A 15307-nucleotide genomic window follows, 5' to 3' on the forward strand; every position below is an offset into this window, starting at 1 on the left:
TGCAGTAGATTTAATTTATCATGAATCAAGGGTCTCAGTTTATAGCAGGGAAAAACAGTCGCAGACCATAATTGAACCTCCGATGCTATGCGCGGGTGTCCAAACATTTATTACTGGGTAGTGTAGAATATAGAATTTTAAATTCTTTGGCAAAAACTGCGCTTCAATTTGTGAAAAACAATTGTCAAAATAACATTTGTCAATTTGTGAAAAAAACTTCTAAACAATCGGGGGGAAATAAATTACAATAAAACGTATGTATTACTGGGTTAAGATAAAAATTCTTTTGAAAAATCATAAATTTATATTTATGAATTGATAATCATTTTTAAAGTTTTTCTTTTAGTTTGGAGGTTTGGAAGCCATGATAACTGGTTTGTGCGATCAGTTTCCTACTCATCTACGTCGCAACAGAGAACTATTTGTTGGCGCTGTTGTAATTTTTATTTATTTCTGTGCATTGCCTACATGCACCTACGTAAGTGCAGTCATTAAAACCCTTTGTATGCAAGTTTTTCAACACATTCTTAATGAATTTGTTTAATTCTTGATATATATCCAAATATTGTTGATATTGTATTATAACTAGATAACTTCAAAACATTTGCTTTGAAGAAAGAAATTTTTAAATTAATTTTTTGTCTTATTTTAAGAATTATCTAGCTCTAACATATACCAGTCGGTACCAATCAGTAATATGGTTAGTTGTAGGGTTACTTAATTGCAGAGTTTCGAAGTCATATATAGATAATTCAACCATAAGAAATGCATATCGATACATTCCATTACGTCAACCCGAAATCGATAAAAAATATTGAGTTATTGAATTATGTAGTTAATACTTCTTGTCTATATTATAGCCACACCATATGATTTATATATATATATTTCCTGGCACCAAGGAAACTCTAACCCATGATCCGTCTACCACTGAGGATATTTCACGTCAGCACTGTGCACGGTGCAAGCCTTATGCAGAACTCGTATCGACTGGGATTCGAACCCAGTTCGCCGCATTGGAAGGCGAACGCTCTATACCCTGAGCCATTGCGGACTTCTAGAACAACGTATTATTAAAATTAAAAAGAGAAGAATATCTGAGCTAGTGTTAAAAAATATTAATCCACTTGCAGCCAAATTATTAGACGCACTATAAGATTTTGTGTAAAATCTTATATTAGGTGATACTATACAGCTTTATTGTTTTTACTCTGCTGAAACCGGTTTGCATTTGTTTACGTTCGTGCATCAATTGTAATGCAATACGTTAAAAAATCAATACAAATAGGAAGTATATAACAAATCTTCTGAAAACTTATCACATGGTATGTGTTTAAATATTAAAATATGGCATATAAACTCGTACAAATCATGTTATTGCTAATACACTACAGTACGTTTAATAATTTGGTCTAATTATTATTACATACCATTATAATACCTGATATAATAAATATTCCATATTTATATAACATATCGTCTAATTTATCCAATCGTCAAATTCATATTACATATCGTCTAATTTAACCAATTGATACACGAACTTAAACAAGTGCAAACCGGTTTCAGTCTCGTAAAAACAATAAAGCTGTATAGTATCACCTAATAATTAAGATTTTACACAAAATCTTATAGTGCGTCTAGTAATTTGGCCAGGGTCAACAGGGGCATTTAAATTAAAAAAGGTGTTAGGATTATCGAGATTCTATCGTATTTTCAAAATGTTCTTTTATTATTGGATAACACTTTTCTTATTTAAAATGGACAATGATTTTAAGATTAAAGATACTAATGTACATTTGATTTGATTTGATTTGAAATATGTACATTTGATTTAATTTTTTAGGGTGGCTATTACGTCGTCAATCTTCTTGATTCGTACGGGACATCAATGTCAGTTTTGTTCATTGTATTTGTGGAAGCAGCAGCTGTTTGTTGGCTTTATGGTAATAAAACTGTTTTTTTTAATTATATTAAGTAAATTCATTTTTTCTAGTGATTTCACATTTTTAGTGATTTTTTTAATGATTTAAAAAAATTTCTAAAGTTAATAATGAAGGAAAATGTTTACCTGTTCTCTTATTTTTATTATGAATTAATTAAAATTCGTCAATAGTTAATTTAATTATTGACGCAAAGAATTATATATTCTTCAGAGTTTAAGAATTTCTCATTTAAATGATAAATTAAGAATTTTTTTTTTTACTTATTATAGTCTTTATTAAAAACTGTTCTTCAAACAAAAAACACCCCAATTTTTTTTTCTTTAAATAAATGTAACTAATTGGAAAATAATAATAACACATAATATCAACATAAATATTAAATTGAATTCATATTTTTAGGAGCCGAGAGGTTTTCTGATCAAGTTAAGGAAATGCTGGGATTCAAACCAGGAATATTTTGGAGAGTTTGCTGGAAGTACATTAGTCCAATTTTCATTTTGGTATGCATTAAAACATTTAAATGCCAAAAATTAGATTTATTTCAAAATAGATTTAGAACTAATTTCATAAAATGCAGTTAAACGTCTCTGAAATCTATCTTTAAAGCATTGTGAGATTCATTGAAGATACTATTAATGAACATCAATAATTAAGTATCACTTTTTCTACAAATTAATCGAATTTGACAATAATACATCAACACTTTGGAAAATATCTCGTTTTCAGTTAAATAAAGACCGAAACTTGATTTTTTGGTTGCTCCTACATCTTAATTAAAAGAAATGTAGTTCACCGATGCTTTGATTACTTTGGATTTTATTTAACAAATAATTTTAAGTTATCTCTGAAAAGATTTTCATGAGCATACAGCTGTACTTTGTAAAGCAATTTTATCATTCCAGGAACTGTAATCACTTTAGCTGAGATATACAAAACACCGTTCTACCTGTTTGGCAGTTTTATGGCTCTCTTCTTAAACTTCGTAGAAGTTGGTGATCTCGGCGTAATTCACACTTCTTTATAACTTTATATTGCTGACCACAAGATAGGCTACTGAAAACATAAAGGCGAATGAAAACATATAGTGCACAAAAAATTGACCACCCTGAATAACTTTTGATCTAATCATCGTATCTTAACGTTCTAGGATTCAAGTTTAATGATTCAAGGAAAATACTTATATGCTAATTAATTAGTACAGATATTTTAAATTGCGAAATCAGACACAAAAACGTACCTTCTCCGAATAAACATAACTTTTTTTCAACGGATTAAGATTTCTGACTCCCGAATTATAGGGGGTAGTCACACTCTAGGAAATATGTTCCCAATAGTTCGGTTAGGAGAACCATTCAAACTTTAAATGCCTTAATGTTAATTTTACTTTTCGCATATTTAGCCTTATGTCGAGAGCTTTCTAAATGAATTGAAAAGTTTATGTCCGCTGTTATAAAATTCGTTTAGATAATTCCATGTGAAAAATAAGTTTAAGTAAATATTTCTTACTTTATATTGTTTTATTTAATAATGGTAGAAAATGTTTTGAGTTGTAAGGTATATAACTTTTAAAAATCATTTTAAGATTGTAATTTTACAAATCGAAATGCAAAATTTGAGCGAATTCGGGTGAATAATTCCTGAGAAATCGAAATTTAAAGAAGTCGTATTTTTTAAATACCAGAACTATTCAATCAAATTCGTTTAAATTTTGTACTTCACCATATAAAATTAAATTCTTTAAAATGACTTATGGAATTGTATACCTTACAATTCAAAACTTTTTCGACTATTATTGGATAAAATGATTAATGTTTACTAAAACTTATTTTTACAGGGATAAACGAATTTTATAATTTATTGCGCAAAAATTTTTTAATTCGCCTAAAAAGTTCTCGAGATTTGGTGAAATACAGGATACAACTTTGGATCGCTCTCCTGACCTAACTATTGGTCTGGATTATATTAACATATAATCCAGATTGCGACTATAGTTTGTAGGTCAGACATCCGAATCCGCCGAAAAAAAGGTGCGTTTATTCACAGAAGGTATGTTTTTGTGTCTAATTTCGTTGCTTAAAATATTGTTTGAATATTTGAGAACACACCCTCGAATCATTAAGATTGAGTCCAAGAACATGAAGATATGATCATTAGATCAAAAGTTATTCTGGGTAGTCTGTGTTTTATTTTGCTCACTGTAGCTCACCAGTTGGCCACGCACAAATGCAAAGGCCCAAAACCTTAACAAGAAATTTGTCTCGGCGTTGTGTCCGTTGTTATAGGATAGTATGTATAGCACAGATAGAACTAAAGACTAAATCCATGTTGGTCAGCGGGTAATGTAAATGAAATCTATTGCATTTTCTAAATTATAACTCGTTCTATTATTGTTTTTAGAGTATTTATATTTGCGCAATGGTCAAATATAAAGATCTGACAATAAGAGATTACGAGTATCCTAAATGGTCTATTGGTGTTGGCTGGTGTTTAACTGCTTCTTCATTGTTATGTATCCCAGGATACATTATCTACTTTTTCCTTTCAACTCCTGGAACATGTTTGGAGGTAAGTGTTCTTCATCGTTTATTATAATGGGCTAATAATAATTATTAAGTTAGATCAATAATTTTTCAGGCTGAGTATAAGTACAAACATTAGAAATAGCGAATTAGATTGACCGGTGAAACTTGGTTTCTTTAATAATTGCATTTTAACCCTTTATAGAGGGAGCAATTTTTTTCTAATTCATTTTATGTAAAAAAAAAAATTGGGGTTTGAGATTTACTTATAAAACAAAATCATGAAGTTTATTTCTAATATTAATTTCAAACATTTTTGTTTCAAAATTTTACTTACTGAAAAGAATGGGTTTTAAAACTTCAATGCTTATAAATAACCGAATTTGTAAATTCTATCTTTATAATTACCAAATAAACTCGAAGAGTAATTATCTTAAAAACAAACGCAGAAAGGAAAATAAATTTCCCACTTTGACTAATCTTCTTGACCACAGGCAAACCTTTACTGTTGATCACACTTATGTAAACAAAGCCTTTCATCGGTATTTTTCTTCTTTTCTTTGTATTTTCCGAAGTTATCAACAAATAACCGCACATATCGTAGGCGGGAAAATATCAAGAAGTTTTAGTTTATCTTACATCCTTAATCTAACTTTAAACCTTATAAACTTTAGTATATATTATTATCGCCTTTCTTTGAAGTAATTTATTGATATTCGACATCATTTTGTTTTTCTTCGCTTAAAAGCCTTTCAAGACCATTATTTTCTTTTCAATAAAAAGATACATTACGAATTTAATAGATCAAATAAAATAAAAAAATAACAATATTCCTCACAAATAAAATAAAATAAATAACAATTAGAGGGAGGCTGGGCCATAACTGCCTCACCAGCTTTTATGGACGGGACACATATGTCCAAGTGTTGTTTTCCTCCGCAGGACATATATGTTCCGGTGGGGGGCGAAAGGTTTATATATTAATTTGCAACTCCTAATGTTTTTTTTCTGCTTCAATTATGACAAGATTTCTAAAATTATACCTCAAAGTTAGTCATTGCGGTACACCATGTATATTTTTTTCTTGTTTGTTCGAGACTAACACTTTGTTTTTATTTCCAGAGAATTCGAAAAGGTTTGAACCCAAGTACCGACACACAGAGGACACAAGAAAGAATTCCCATCAACTTCAAATTTCTCAACTTCAAATTTCTTCAAAATTCTCAAATTTTAACTTCAAATTTTTCTTCGGATGAATAACTTCCGTGCACCATTTGCGCAAACAATACTTGCCAACAATGTCAATTTTTAATGAAAAAAAAAGCTGTTATTCTTTCTTAAAAAGCAAGTCGCTCAAACGCTTCTCACATTTCTTCGCATCTATGTTAACTCTTTGAAGAGAGAAAACAACGAAAATTGCTTGAACATGTTTTCACATCTTCATTTTTTGTGTACCACACTTGAACAATTTTTTTTTCTCCACATAAGCGTTCTTCGTACCTGTATTGAATTATTTTTAAATGTTTAAATGTTGTTCGTAAATATTTTGTGTGTTGCTTCGGCAGTTTTGTAGAATGATCATATGAGTTGCAGAATGTCTTTGAGATTTTAGTTATGTGATTGTACGTTTTTAGTATTTTTGAAAAACTAAAAACGTACGTTTACAACATTTTACATTTTTTAATTTTATATCAATTGCAACAATATTGTATCTTTTCCTTCATTCGTATTCATTTTTAGAAAATGAAGGCTATGTTTTTCACCTATGAATTGTACCCAATTATAGAACACGTATGTGACTGAATTCTGATTACAGCAGATATGAATTGAATGTTTGAAAGAAATCCAGTTGTGAAAAAAGGAATGCATATTTACAAACAAACAAAATTTATATATTTTTATTATATTATAAATTTATATTATACATTTATTATTTAATTAATTTATATTTTTTAATTGCTTTGTACGTATATTTTTTTAATTGTTTTGTTTGTATTAAAAAAATATAATTTTTGTAATTTATATTTTTTTAATTGTTTTGTAATGTCTAGAAAGACATTAGTTTTTGGTAACAAATATATTCATTTTATTTATATACTATCATTATTTTTTTATTTCATAACCAACGTAGAACAACCAATCCAAATTTTGAGTTTACAGCTACTAATATTCACTTCCGTAGCCTTGTAATTTTACACCCAATCCAGAAGACAAGGGAACTTCTGGATCAAGTATTGGAAGATATTTGCCTCCGTGGAGGGCTAACTGATTTTTTTATACCACAAATTTTAAGAAACTTTTTGAAAACTACATGCACCGTAGCTGCCCGATTTCGGTATTTTTTTTACAGTGCTTGAAGATTGCATTCATTAGTTCAATTACCTATATTTGGTGCCACATTTTCCTGAAACATGAAAACTACAAATTTATCATCACAATAAATTAAATTTAGTATCATAGTTTCCTGAAATATGAATATTTCAAATTCGTTAGTAAACGTATTAAATTTGATGCTAAACTTTTCTAAATCATTAAGATTGCAAATTCATAAGGTGAATTAACAAAATTTGTTGTCATATTTTCCTGAATCATGAGTATTTCAAATTTGCTTAATAAATTTATTGAATTTGGTGCCCTATTTGCCTGGATCATGAAAATTATAAATACATCAGATCAATAAATTAAATTTGGTATAGTTTTCTGAATCATGAAGATTGCAAATTTGTTAGATCATTTAATTAAATTTGATGCCATATTTTCTTGAATAAATAAGATTGGCGAGACATACATTTACTCCAACAATCAATCAAGAAACTTTAGAATTCATCCGTATTTCGTCATCTGTATGCCATTTCGAGCAAATTTAAAAAATAAAAAAACGCCTTATTTTAATTAAAAACAATTCTACTCAGCATTTTATTTAATGGTAACACAGGTTGTAATATCAATTTCTTTGAATCAAAGATTCTTATTTAAAAAATAGTTTATCTAAAATGCTCATTTAAAGTGTGCTTTATATTTTTCATTCTGAGATTTAAAACCTACAAAAACCGAATCAATCGATTTATTCTTCATTGATTTCTTCTTTTAATTATTAAGCAATGTCGAATAAGAATTTTAAAAAACATCGTAAAACATGATTGACTAGACATTAATTAAATAAAGAGAAACGAAAATAATGATTTTAGTTTAAGATTGCAATCAATGCGAATTCTTTTGACAAGTTAAGAGAAAAGTAACCTTATTTCTTAAATTAAATTATAAGAAAAGTCAAAAGTTATGAATTATTCAAATATTAGTTAATATGCATTTTTCATGCAGATCATTTTTCTGTTTCTAATGTTAAAAGTGATAAATAATGTTAATATTATATTTGACATTGAAAGAAAAACGCGACAAAAAGTTTATATTAGTTCTTTTTGAATAACGTAGGTAGACGAAATTAAAATTTTACGATTTTAACAATTGTAATATCTAAACTTTAAAAAAACTTTTATTATAATACAATTGATAATCTATTAATGATACTAAAGTAAACGAAACATATGTTTGCATTCGATTTTTGTTTGCAGATTACGGTTATAAATAATCTAAATATAAATAATATAAGTATAAATAATGAAAAGACATTTTTTGTGAAATGTATGCTGACATATTAAAAATGATTGAAAATAAACATAAATTTTTTTTTAATATATAGTGACGTTAACATTATTTCATAATACATTACAGTTACATTTTGGAAACTATAAACAATCTTTCTTGACTACTTATTGTTAGAGAAAGTTAAATGAAACAATAATTTTTGAAAACTGGAGTCAAGTTTATTGTCTCACTTTGATATAACATTTTATTTTTTAAAAAAATTTAGTAATGCAAAAAAATTTAGTATCAAAAATTAAATTTAAGTAATTTATTTATAATCACTTAATTTTAATAATCTATTTAAAGAATTTCTATTTATTATAAGTAACCTATTATATTTATTATAAGTTATTTCATTATGCATTTCTAAATATTATAAGTAATCTATCTATAATATCTTCTATATTTATTATAAGTAACCTATTATATCTATCATAAGTTATTTCATTATATTTTGAAACAGTAACATTTTATGAAATTGTATACGTTTCTTGTCTACTTATTCTTAGGGAAAGATTATTAAAAACAATAACTTTTGAAAACAGTGATCAAGTTTATTGCCTCCCTTTCATTTAATAATTTATTTTAAAAAAATTTGAGTAACACAAAAAAGTACAAGGTTAAATTATTTATTAATTTTAATAACCTACTATAAATATTGTATTCCAGTTAATTTTAACGCATCTATTTCATAAGAAAAACAAATTTTTATGAGACATTCAAGTTTTTAGTTATATTTGTTATTGAACATTTTATTTAATTTGTTTATTTCAAAATGTATAGCTTACAAAATTATGTGGTTTGTATAATTTTCGCACCGCTTTCCTGAATGGAATAAAATATTTAGACTAATTGGTTAACTAAAAAAAACATAAATAAAAAAAAATTATTTTTCTTCTACCAAATATTATTTTTAAAATATTGGTATTATCAACTAACTACCGAAAAAAAACCTTTAAAAAAGATACTTTGTGCTGCCATCTACCAACTTACTTAAACAATAAATTTTTAATCATTCGGTAAAAAGAGAATTTGTTAAAATAAATTCCATTTTCAAATGTTGCAATAAAAAGCTTATGCATTGCAGTGGACGGCCATCAGCATTGATGCTAATTTAAAAAAATTATGCATTTTTATAGTAATTATAACATGATTTCTAGCGTTAATTATTACATTTTACTTTTAGCATCAGTATTTTATCAATTAAATAATCTTGACATTCATTTTTTTAAAATTTAATACTTTAACAAAAGCTTATGCAAACTAAGCTTATGAATGCATGCATACTATTTAATATGAGAAAACAAATAGGTATAATGTTATAATTTTTTATGTTAATTACTTTTTTCTAATTAAATTATTTATTATATTGTTTACATGTTTAACATTCATTATTTTTGTAGCAAACAAATTGTTCGCCAACCCATTTAAACTAAAGAATCGATAAAACTTTATGCACACTATAATTAACGTAGGAATATTTTTAATATTATGTAAAAGAAAGCATTTAATCATTCAAACTAGTTAATAAATTTCCTTTTGTGTAAGCGAATCTTACATAAAAAGTTTTCCATAATTTGTCAAAAATATTTTTTGGTTTTCAACAAATGCTCGATTTGAGAAATATTGACTCATAATGGGTGCAATAAGTTTTTTTGGAATTGTCAACAATACAATTTTTCATAGTGTTTTTCTCGTGTTATTAATCGAGTTGTATATTTAGAAATGATCAACTGAATGTTTTTGGTGGAAACGGTTTAAATAAGTGGAAAAAGCTTTTTTTTAGGCATCCGACATATAAAAAAAAACCAAAAAGAAGTTAATAAAAACCAATTATTAATGTCCTAAAAAATTTTTTTTGCCAGTTTTAGTTTCATTATAATACTTATTTATCATACGCGATTTTATGAAAGGAATTATTGCTATGAAAAGAAGTATTAGAGTTTAACAAAGAGTAAATCATTTTTTTTTTTCAATTTTCAATAATAAGTCCTCTAAAATATTGAAAGAAATATTATTAATTTCTTGCGAAATATTTAAAATAAATACTTTTAAATCGATTTTGAGATAGAGAGAAAAATTTTTTCAATAGACAGCAAAAATAATTTTCACAGATTGTTTGGTTTTAAATACATTATATTTCAGCATAATTAATTTTTGCAAAAAGAAAAAAAAATTTGCTTAAATGTAAATTGTTTTATAATGAAAGCATGTAATACTTTAATTTTGTTGAAGCATTCTAAGTATTTGCGTTTAACTGTAAATAAGTATTTCCTGGAAAAGTTTAATGGAATAGAAAAATATAATAAGTATTTCCTTCTGATTTTTTTTTCATTTGTCACAAATAATTGTTTCATACATATGCAATAGGAAAATAGCGTAAATATCCTGCAGAAATAAGTAGTGGAATAAAAATATATAATGGATGTGTATAATAATACTTGAATATGTTTTGTAACTCCGAAATATAGTGGAGTAGTGATTCATAAAAGAAATTTTAAAATTATTACAAAAAAATTATTAAACGTATATAAGAAATCTAGTTTTACAGTGGTTTAGGCACTGAGTTGTCATTTTGATAGACTGGAGTTCAATTCCCAGTGGGGTGGTCGCTTGAAATCCTGCCTGCTTTAGATCGATTGGTAAAATTCTGTCTGGAAAGTAAAGGCAATCGGTGTACAATACGACCACACAGCCCGGCATGCCATGTGTCACTAAATTTTGGAAACTTAACCTTTATGATAACCTTTAACGCAATAAGCTGTTGCGAAAAAATTTTCTTTTTAATTCCTAAAAGTTTTATGAAAAATAATCCCGATAGTTCTGTTTTCCACTAAACCCTTTGCCATCGGGCTAACCGTGGGAGGTTTTAATCTTCATGCAAGGCAAATGCGAGTTAGTTGCATCAAAAAGTCTTTAAATGGAAGCTAGTTTGCCCAAGGCTTGATAAAGGAGTTTTCTTGTGTTCTGGGCTGGGTTCAAAATTACGAGGCTACGGAGTTGAACATTGATAGTCTTAAACTCAGAATTATAAAGGCTGTTCTCGACGCCGGTTATAAAATAAAATACTTTATACAAATATGGGAAGTTACGATCCATAGCATAGAACACAAACATTATTTTTATTTCATTATACGGTAAGTTATTTTCATACAAATTGTTTAAATAATGAACTTTAACCTAAATTGAGATCATAAATTTATTTTGAATTGAGATTGTAAGAAGCTACCCCATAAAGCCGTCTGTTACTATAGTGAAGAAAATGAAGTTACTATACGTCTGCTACTATAGTGAAGAAAATGAAATTAAGTATAAAAAGCTGGTACTTGTGAAGCGAGTGATGCATATTTCTTAATAACCAAAGAAAAACAAATGGCAAAACCGTGTTGAGAAGTTAGAAATGCATGTAAATTATTTTGCATCATATAAATGCGGCCTTTTAATGTATTATATATTTAAAAAAAGAAATAGATGCTGGTAATATGTGCGTTAATAATGCATTTTTTAAAAGCATCTGCAATGTAATTTATATATTATTTGAATCGTTATAAATAGAATAGGTTTTATAATCGTTGTAATATATGCGTTTCATGCTGAAATGCAAACCGAGAGTTGCTTTGTGTTATTCAAGCACTCAGATATTTAAATAAATACTTTATTGATGTATAAAACACAATCCGTTTCTGAAATAGATGTAGACTAACAACCGATTTTGATGTATGTGTTAATTGTTTTGGTTTATAAAATTGTTGTTTAATTGTTAAAAAAATGTGCTCCTCTAGTTATTTATTAGAAATAAAAACATGTTAAGTGGCAAAGTACATTACTTGTTTTGTTATGTTATGTAACTGATGATTTGTATGATGAAATAAATAAAGCTATGGCGTTGTCTGAAATACTTTGTTTCTTAGCAGTTTAATCCTTTGACGCAGAATTTTTATTAAACACATTTCTTATACTTATGTACTAATTTAGGTCAAAATAAGTGGAAAATATTATATTTAGCATTTTAATAATTTATGTTTATGAAAAACAGCATTAAACAGAGGTGTCTTTTTCTGCGTAAAAGGTCAAATCTACCAAACACGGCTCATTTCTAAACAATAATTTTTCAAATTAGCACTTTAGATATACGAGTAACAGTTTTTCATCATTGAAGTTTCACTCTTCTTCTTCTACAGCTCTACAACCCTTTATGTGCCCTGGCTTGTTTCACAATTCTATTTTATACAGCCCTCTGTTTTGACTTTTTCATCCACCTACGGATCTTCATTATTTCCAAGTCGTCAATAACGACGGCTTCTGGGTCCGGTTCCTATAGGGGTCCAGTTGATGGTCTTTTTTTTTAGCCGTAATTATTGTCTCTCTTCTCTATGTATCCAAACCATAAGAGCCGCTGGGATTTGATAAAGCAAATATTTTTTCCTTTTATGATTTTCTCGGTTTGCCTTAATTCTCCATTTGCCTCAATCATTAATAGATCCTTTTAATTTCTTCAGGACCTTTCGTTCAAACAGCAAGTCATTTTCATCTTTTTTGGTCATATCCAGGTTTCACTTCCATATGCATACCTGCCAACTTTTATCGTATTTGGCGTAAAATTTTATTTCTATATTTAAAATGGTAGTAAAATTTATGCTTTCCATATATTCCTTGCATTTATAAACTTAATTTATTACCTTTTTGTCCACCAATACTTTTTTAAAAAATTAAGCAAATATATTAATATGAAATAGTGTTGGGGTAGCCCACATAAGCTTTTTCAAAATACAGCGTATGTTTCTGTCAAAAATTGTAATTGAAACTAATGTAATTGAATTCTACCACTGGGGAAAGTCATCCTCGAAAGGATTAAAAGTTCGCAGGAATGGACATGTCATAATTGGTCAAATAATAGTTTCATGAAGTCGCATTTTTGAAGATTTTGTAAGATACAGTAGAGTCCCGATTATCCGAGTTAAGGTGGACCACGACTAACTCGGTTAAAACGAAGAGTATAAAAAAAGAAAGAAAAAGAGTTGGTATAAATGTAATATATATAAGAAATATACAATTTACACGAGTATACCACATACAATTCCTATTATTATTAAAAAACTTACTTGAAAAAACTTAAAAAGTATACTTTGCGAGAATTAAAGAGTTTTTACTTAAAAAAAGTCCTTAATCGTTTTTTTGTATTACATAACTTAGGTGCTTTTCTGCAGCAATGTTTCGCCATTTTTTAGGGATAACAGGAAGGCTGGTGTCGCCTCTTTTTGTTGTTCTATGTATTCAGTAGCATTTTCGACAGCTTTAAGTTCATCTGTGTGAGAGATTTTTATATGTTGATTTTCATCGTCACTGTCTTCATCATCTTCGCTAGGTTCATTTTCATTATTGACGATATTAACGATCATTTCATGGGATAGAGTTGTTAGATTTTGTTTTCCCGAGTGTTTGGAAGATGAAATTCAGATTTATTTTTCGGCAGTATTTTTAAAAATGAAAAATAATCTAGAACAAAAAAATCCTTAAAATATTTGATAGCTCGGTTAGAGCGAAAACTCTACTGTATTTATTTACAAAAGGTAAGTGTATAAAAAAAAAGTATGATCGGTTTCCTTCAAGAATTTTTGTATATATTTCTTCTGAGTTGCTTTCTGAATCGGCGATGATGGAGCCAAGGTAGGTGAAACTGTGCACTTTCAAAATCAAAATGATCTACAGTAAGTTTTGACATCTAGTCCTTTGCAGTTTTTCTTTTTTCCATGTACTTTGTTTTACCAGCATTCATTTTAAGTACCACTCCTTCTGCTGTTCTATTCAAGCATCTAGTGATGGTGGTCAATGCTGATCTTCTACTTAGAATAACCAAATCATCAGCAAAAGCGCAAATTTGTGATGTTTTGCCACAGAAGTTTCCTGATAATTCAAGTTGACGATCATTATGCTCCAGAATCAACTTCTTCTAAATTAATAGAAAATATGAAACTTCTTATCAATTAATAGAAGAGTATAAGTGTGTGCAATAAAATATTAGTATGAGCTTAAGTAAATAAGTTTCTTAGTATAATACAAGTTCAGTTTACATTACCCTAATGTTTACGTACCTAATGACATATCTGGTAAATAAAAAAAAATCCGTTTAATAAAACCAAAATATACGGTATTTTAACCATTTATCTGGTCATTTTTCCCTTCTTATGGTAACTGTTTACCAGAAATTCAGGTTTTCATAATTATAGTTCCTATTACCATACATATAGTCAAAATACAAAACAGAAAAGTAAATTTAATCAAATATGCGGTTTTATAGCATACTCTAAGGAATCACGATAAAAATATTAAATTTTACATCATTTACCAAATTTTAACACATATTATAAAACAATATTTTATTATTAATTTTACTAAAAGCATTACTAAAGTGCTTCGGTAAAAATTACCGAACTTTTTGGTATTCCCATACAGCCAGAAACAGTGTTAATTTTACCATATTCTTGTAGTTTTTTATTTTACTTTTATTCTCAGTATATATAATAGATACAATTAAACATATAAATTTTTTTTTGAAAAGCAGAACTTAAAATTTATTAAATAAATATTTTCTACAAACATGTAATTCTAAAATGTTACAAAAAACTTTTCTTCCGAGATGTATATGTTTAAAAAATAGCAAGTTAAATCCAAGTGATTACTTGGATGGATAGAAAATCTTAGGTCTTGAAATGTTTATATTGAATGCAGCACACGGTTTGGTGACTAAAATAGAATATAGACCTAATCGATGACAGACAGATGTAATTTTCATATTTATTAAAATCTGTATTTTTAGATATCCACAAACATTGCAAAATAGGCAAATATTCTTTGGATATTATTATAGAGATGGAGGTTCAACTAGAAAGTGTTGATCTTCTGAAAACTATAGTGAATTAGAATCTTAAAGAATATAATATCTTACGTACGTACAATACGTTCAAAACAGAAAAAAAATTTCAATTAGAAAAATGCATTTCATAAACACAAAATAATAAATGAAGAGCGCGATGTATATTTCCACTTAAAGACAATTACAGAAAAGTTTATATCAATATTTATTATACATAAAATTTAAAAAATAAATATATAAAGCGTAGTAATAGATTCTTCGGAAAGCTCATAAATATAAAGGACATTTGCAATTATTAAAATAAATCATCACAATCGCTAGTT

General features: G+C 27.5%; 1 protein-coding gene across 1 annotated transcript in view; it reads left to right on the forward strand.

The window, feature by feature from the left end:
* Positions 1-6325, forward strand: part of LOC107443894 (sodium-dependent serotonin transporter) — a 76507-nt gene extending 70182 nt beyond the window's left edge. The window contains exons 9-13 of the mRNA XM_087168961.1: positions 347-478; positions 1847-1946; positions 2346-2446; positions 4344-4511; positions 5588-6325. Of these exons, the coding sequence (XP_087025087.1) occupies positions 347-478; positions 1847-1946; positions 2346-2446; positions 4344-4511; positions 5588-5725 (639 nt within the window). The 3' untranslated portion in view covers positions 5726-6325. The remainder of the gene's footprint in view (positions 1-346; positions 479-1846; positions 1947-2345; positions 2447-4343; positions 4512-5587) is intronic.
* The last annotated feature ends 8982 nt before the right edge of the window (positions 6326-15307 follow it).

The sequence above is a fragment of the Parasteatoda tepidariorum genome, chromosome 8, assembly GCF_982258835.1.
Source record: "Parasteatoda tepidariorum strain Cologne lab strain chromosome 8, Ptep-v5.0, whole genome shotgun sequence".
Lineage (NCBI taxonomy): Eukaryota > Metazoa > Arthropoda > Arachnida > Araneae > Theridiidae > Parasteatoda > Parasteatoda tepidariorum.